This window comes from Fundulus heteroclitus, unplaced genomic scaffold, assembly GCF_011125445.2.
Source record: "Fundulus heteroclitus isolate FHET01 unplaced genomic scaffold, MU-UCD_Fhet_4.1 scaffold_784, whole genome shotgun sequence".
NCBI classification, from domain to species: domain Eukaryota; kingdom Metazoa; phylum Chordata; class Actinopteri; order Cyprinodontiformes; family Fundulidae; genus Fundulus; species Fundulus heteroclitus.
In genome coordinates this window covers 45227-51997 of record NW_023397235.1, presented here as the reverse complement: position 1 = coordinate 51997, position 6771 = coordinate 45227, and the positions used below count along the sequence as shown (strand labels likewise).

Genomic DNA, 6771 nt, shown 5'->3' with positions numbered 1-6771 from the left:
TTTTGAGTCATTCAGAGGTGGACTTCCTGGTGAGCGTTGCTCCACAGTCCAAGCCTGCTGACTGGATTAGATTAGATTAGACTCAACTTTATTGTCATTACACAGGTACAGATATAAGGCAAGGAAATGCAGTTTAGGTCTAACCTGAAGTGTAATAGCAGGTGGATATTACTGTGAATAGAGTATATTATAGAGTGTATATATATATATATATATCGCGTTGCTCCACCGTCCAAGCATGTTTGACTGGATGCTGACCTTCAGGGTTTTCTGCTATTGTTATATTTATTTTGGTCACTTTTCTGGTAACTTTAGTTTATTCTTTGTCAGTATTTAATAACATAACTCAGGTCTCTTAAGTTATTTTTCTTTAAAAAAAATTCTGTTATGGTTAAAAAAAACTTGGTTAAAAAACGATTTAATTGGAATTCTGTGTTTATGTTCTTTATTACAATTAAATCATTTAGCAATATCATAAAATGTCCAGGCAGAGCTGCACATAAAATATGGTGCAGCTATATTTTTTTTTATCGATTAAGTTTTTTTTCTATATTGTCCAGCCCTTCTCTGACCTTAACTGAAGCAAGTGAGGCTGGAAGGTTTGTAGATGTTGTTCCGTGACCTCCTGGGTGATTTCTTGATGCGCTCATGGAGTAATTCTGGAAGGCCAGGCTCTCCTGGAAAGGTTGGCCACTCGTTCACGGTTTTCCCCACATGTAGATATGGGTTCTCTGTGTAGATCACTGGACCTCCAAAGCTGTAGAAATTTATTTTTTACCCTTTCCAGACTGATTCAATTCAATTCAATTTTATTTATATAGCACCAATTCATGAAACATGTCATCTCAAAAAGTCAAATTCAATCACATTATACAGACTGGTCAATAAAATTTCCTGTCTAAGGAAGTCTTGACAAGCAGCATTGTCATTGACGTTCTCATCTTTTCTTGAACGTCTTTATATCGCAGCACAAATGCCGCTTCGGGAAACCTTTTGGCCTGCTTCATGCTGTCAGACAGGTTCTGTTTTAAGTGATTTCTGCATTTTGCAGGTCTGGCAGTAATCAGGCCCCGGTGTTGCTTGTGAAATTGACCTCAGCTTTCCGATGACCTGTCCATTTAGGATTTTACCATCATAAAATTTAAAACAATTTGCATTTATTTCAGATTATCCTGTAATTAAACATGTCATCTCAAGGCTCTTTCCAAAGTCAGATTCTATCAGATCCTCCAGGTTGGTCAGAAAGTTTCCTCTCTAAGGAAACTCAGCAGGTTGCATCAAGTCTCTCCAAGCAGCATTCACTCCTCCTGAAAGAGCGTAGAGCCACAGTGGACAGTCGTCTGCATTGTTGATGGCTTTGCAGCAATCCCTCATACTGAGCAATCCCTTATTCTGAGTCACACACAAAAAGAAATCAAACAGAAGAAATCTCTAAAGACTGAATTATTTTTTTTACAGTGCTGCAGGAGTTTACAGTCAGAGCCTGATCAACGGTGCTGTTGTGTGTTTTATCAGATAGGGAAGCGCCCCCTGAGATGCCCATCGTGATCGACCAGGTGGCCCTGAAGGACATCCTGGGGCCGCCGCTGTTTGACATGGAGGTGAGCAGGAAGAGTTCAAACACCTGGATGCTCCAGGCATCCAGAGCAACATTTCTGCTGCCGTTTGGCGGATCTCGGACGCTCCAGGTCCAATCCCCCCCTCACTTGGCTCCTTCTGGGTGTTTCCATGTGTCTGCAGGTCTCCGAGCGGCTCACCCTGCCCGGCGTGGCCTTGGGCCTCGCCTGGACGCCGCTCGGCGGGGAGATCATGTTCGTGGAGGCCAGCCGGATGGAGGGGGAAGGTCAGCTGACTCTGACGGGTCAGCTGGGAGACGTCATGAAGGAGTCGGCTCATCTGGCCATCAGCTGGCTGCGGGCGAACGCCAAAACCTACCAGCTCACCAACCGTGAGTCCGCGTCAGAGAGCAGCCGCTTGCAGGAATAGGAACCGCCCGGTCAGGCGGAGTCACTGTGGATCTCTGTGTCTGCTCCTAGTGGTGGGGGGTCCGGATCCGATGGAGGGGACGGATATCCACCTCCACTTCCCTGCAGGAGCCGTCACCAAGGACGGCCCCTCTGCCGGCGTCACCATAGTCACCTGCCTGGCGTCTCTGTTCAGCGGCCGGTTGGTCAGATCCGACGTGGCCATGACGGGAGAGATCACGCTGAGAGGGCTGGTGCTGCCGGTGAGTTTGGGCCCCTGGATAAGGAAGCAGAGGAGGTCCTTTAAGAGGTTTTAACCACCCTTGCAGGTGGGAGCTACACCATGGAGAACCTTATTTTCCTGCCCCCGCCTTAAATGTCCTGTTGGATGGAGATCTGGAGTGTTTAATAGCTTTCTGATTTAGCTGATCTTTGTGCAGATGCATAATAATCCCTTGGTCCCTCTATCCATCAATCTTTTCTAAGATTGATGGACTCAGAGGTTCAGTAGGGAAGGAAAACCAGACACCCACGACTGACTGTCTCCAGCTCCTCCTGGGGGATCCTGTCACGGTCTACTTTTCAATTTAAATCAAATCCTCCAGGTTGGTCATAAAGTTTCCTCTCTAAGGAAACCCAGCAGGTTGCATCAAGTCTCTCCAAGCAGCATTCACTCCTCCTGAAAGAGCGTAGAGCCACAGTGGACAGTCGTCTGCATTGTTGATGGCTTTGCAGCAATCCCTCATACTGAGCATGCATGAAGCGACAGTGGAGAGGAAAACTCCAGCAGAACCAGGCTCATTGTGAACGCTCATCTGCCTCGACCCACTGGGAAATTACATTTTAATGCATTTAATCTGCATTCATTCCAATGAAAAGGTTTTAGCCTTTGCCTTTTATTTGTTGCTGAAAACATTCTTACCATGATGCTGTGTTCTTGTTTGCGTTTGGTAGGAGATGTAAGTTTTCTTGATTTCTGTGGAAGGAGGCTCAGGGGAGGACTCACTGGAACCTGAAATAGGAGTAGGTCAGGTTGGTCTTCAACCACATCGAGCTGTCGGTTCTTCGTGAGGCATTACAGCTCGGTGGGGATTTATCTAGAAGCAGCGTCAATGGCGACCGTCTGGCTTTCTAATAGGTCTGTGGTTTTCTGCCAGCAGATGGCGCTACATCTGTTTATGTCTACTCATCGCACCCATTGCTGGGGTTCTTTTCAGGCTCAGAAAGGACGATCAAAACACTATCTGGATGGATGCTTGGAATAAATAGCCTTTTTTGATCATAATCAACTGGATTTTGATCTTTTTCTTATAAGCATATAACGTGGCTACATAACTTTTAACTCTCCTTTGTTCTACGTTTCTCCATCGTCTTCCCTTGATTACAGGTTGGGTTGCAGGGGTAACAGGTCCAGGAGGGAAACCCCTCTTAAGCTCATTTCGTGAAAACACGAGATGCCCAGGATTAAAGGAGGTTTAAGGGACCTCCTTGATCCTGGGCATCTCGTGTCAGCCGGGATTTCCACTCCTTTCAGGGTCTTTCTAGGAAGTTAGGCCTCAGGTGACCATCAGACTGGATGTTGCTCCAACATCTCAATAAAAGATGATGAAAAAGGGAAACCAGGGCAGCATTTTGGGAAGAGCTGGCTCCTCATTGAGCCTCAGCCCCTGAACCTCTGCCTGAAGAAGCAGCAGGACACCGCCTCCAGAACCCTGAACCATCCTATCAGGATGGACCGTCACATACGAGAGGAAGAGAAACAATCTCTGTACATTTAATTTCTTTAATCTCTGTCCATTTGGTCTTAATTTAGTTTCTCCACATTCTTTTCTTTTTACTTAAACTTTATCAATTAAAGTCAAGTAATTTTTTCTCCCTTCCGTGCACAAAAAAGAAAATCTGCCCAACAGGTTTTAGTCTTTCCTAAGTCAGACCCGTTTAGCTGTTAAAACACGTTCTGTGATTTATTTCGTGCAAATCCAAATAAATCGTCTGCTTTCCGTAGGTGGGCGGGATCAAGGATAAGGTCCTGGCGGCACACAGAGCCGGAGTGAAGCGGGTCATCCTACCCAAGAGAAACGAGAAAGACCTGGAGGAGCTTCCGGCCAACGTCCGAGCCGACCTGGACTTTGTGGTGGCCGGAAACCTGGACGAGGTTTTGAACGCCTCCTTCGATGGCGGTTTTCCAGGGAGAAGCAGCGTGCGCTCCCCTCCTCAGCTCAGCAGCAAGCTGTGAGGATGTTCAGAGAGACCTCTGACGCATTCCTCACTATAGAAACTAGTCGTCCTCCCAGTTTATAGATAATGTGAGATAGCTGGATGCCGTCAGATCAGCGTCTTTATCCGAGCCGGTCCAGATTGATGCAGGATGTTCTGCAAACCTTCTCTATAACATTTTCCCTGCAGCCGTCTGGCCATCATTTTCGATTAACTCGGTTTCACTGGTTTTGTTTTATTCTAATAAAGAAGAATCAACTAATCTAAATTAGATTCCTGCTAAAATCACCGATTAGTGATTGGACGGACGCTACTGTGTCCTGTTGCACAAGCCTTTAACAAATAAAGTGTTAAAAACATTTTAAGTTGTTCATGTTATTTAACAGTTGAAAAAGCTTCTTTTTGGACTCTTTGGGGGGACATTTTTCTGTCTTGTGTTTAGACAAAGCTGAAAATCTTTATTTTAGACACATTAAGAAGGAAAATGGCCAGAAACTGTCAGTGTCCAAGCTTGACCTACGAGGGTGATAGAGACATTATACAGGTAGACGCCCCATGGACCTGCGTTGCTTACTGGAGTTGATGTTTCAGCTCGGCCTCCATCTTGGATGGGTCTCTCACGCGCCCCCAGTGCATTTATCTGTACCAAGGAAGCTGTTTTCCCAACTGAAGTAAATCATAACTCCCTGAATTTTTACCAGATTTTCTCACGGTTTGGTTTGGTTACAAACGGCAGAGATGTGGTTATGATACAGGATAAAAACATGTTTTAATACTGAAATGTGATTTCATACTGAAATACTTTGTTTTATGCTAATTAACAAAGCAATGTTAGGGCATAATATGTAGGTAAATGCATGCTTTTACGCTGAAATAATTTGTTAAATAAAGAGACATGTGGTATTACATATTAATACATTATATATTTTAATAAACAAGTTGGATCAATCATTAAAATTTATTTCACTCTCACATGTACAACCCTGAGCCTTCTGTACACACCAACTATAAGTTCTTCATAGTTTTGCGTGCTATGCATGCACATAGTTTTGTTTTTTTAAGGCCTGGAAAATTGTTCTTGAAAACTTCCAGGTCATTCCAGTGTCCTACACCCTGCTTGTAACTAGTTCTGGAGCTTTAGAGCCTTGAAAACAAACTGTTTTGCACAGCTTCTTGAATGTGATGGTACTCCAAGTCCAGGGTACTTAAATTTGCCAATGGGATTCAGCCTTATATACGTAGAACCCACCCAATATGGCGGCGCTCCAGCACGTATTGACGTCACAACCATCACATGAACCGTGGTTTTTCCCACATGATTTTCAATTAACAGAATGTTTTCTAGAGTTTTTAAACCCCAAGGTAGCAAAGTTCACAATGAATGTAGCGCAGAAATTTTTATCAGGATTGAAGATGGAAACCACAAAAAAGGAAGGAATAAGGTAAGGAGGGAGAAAGGACACAAGGAGGAACAGGAAAGGACAAGGAATGAAGGAAAGGAGAAAAGAGACGGGGAGGGAGATGGAAAGGAGGAACTTCATACATCCTTGTCTTATTTGTCTTTCCTCAACTTTCTTTCCTCTTGTATTTTATTTTTCTTCTGTGCTATCCTGGTGCCCTACTTTTCTTCTGTCTTTCCTTTGTTTCTTCCTCATGTCCTCCCTCCCTTGTGCAATTTCTTCTTAACATCCTTATGTCCTCCCATCTTTCCTTGCTTCCTCAAATCCTCTTGTCTCCTTGTGTCTTTAATCGCTTCCTTGTATCCTACCTCCCTTCACACTTAAACTCAGCGTAGGAACCTTGTAAAAATCGGTTGAAGACATGTTTTAGTATTTTTATTAGATTTTGGTCACATCTATGCCATCTTTGAAATTACTCAAAAGCTTAAGAAAATATTTGGTTTATTTTCTATTATTGTTTTTAGATTAAAAAAAAAACCTATCTGCTGTCCACAAATGTCTTATCCTTAACATTTTGAAATGTTTACTTATTTATAAACCTAAATTATTTTAATTCCCATTTTATTCGTTTTAGGCATTTTGTATCCATTTTAGTTTGTATTATGTTTGTTTTGATGTTTAATTTAACATTTAATCTCACTCTTTGGTGCTTCTTTGTGGAGTTCCGTTCATGTTCTGCTTTACACAGAAATTGAAAACACCCTTTGGTGCCGTTTTAACCCCTTCAGTCATTTTTTTATTTTTACACAAAAAACAGGGTGGGTTATAATATCGTAGAGCACTTTGTGTTGGACAAAGCTGTCCAGAACAATCTTTACAAACTTGTAATGCATGTCATGCCCACTCGGGGGCAGTGCTTACCTGTGTTTTCCAGGTGGTTGGCCCAGGGTCACGTCTAGGCTCGGTTCTGCAACCTGCGGCTCCGGAGCCACAACTGGTTCTTTGGACCTGCCACATTGGCTCCTAATAAATTTGGCCAAAAATTACAAAAGAAACAAATTATGTTTTTAAATAGAGATATAGGATCTTGGAAGATCTTGGGGTTAAGATGCCTTGCCCTGGGGCAATATACATGACTAGGATGCTGGAATCCAACCCACAACCTTCTGATTGCTAGACGACTATCCACC

General features: G+C 43.4%; 1 protein-coding gene across 1 annotated transcript; it reads left to right on the top strand.

Annotated features, from left to right (window-relative positions):
- The first annotated feature begins 1506 nt into the window (after positions 1 to 1506).
- Positions 1507 to 4540, top strand: LOC118561991 (lon protease homolog 2, peroxisomal-like). The gene is made up of 4 exons (XM_036134271.1): positions 1507 to 1601; positions 1741 to 1948; positions 2037 to 2227; positions 3970 to 4540. The coding sequence occupies exons 1-4, from the start codon at positions 1536 to 1538 to the stop codon at positions 4198 to 4200; spliced, it is 696 nt and encodes a 231-aa protein (XP_035990164.1). The 5' UTR covers positions 1507 to 1535; the 3' UTR covers positions 4201 to 4540.
- Positions 4541 to 6771: the final 2231 nt, after the last annotated feature.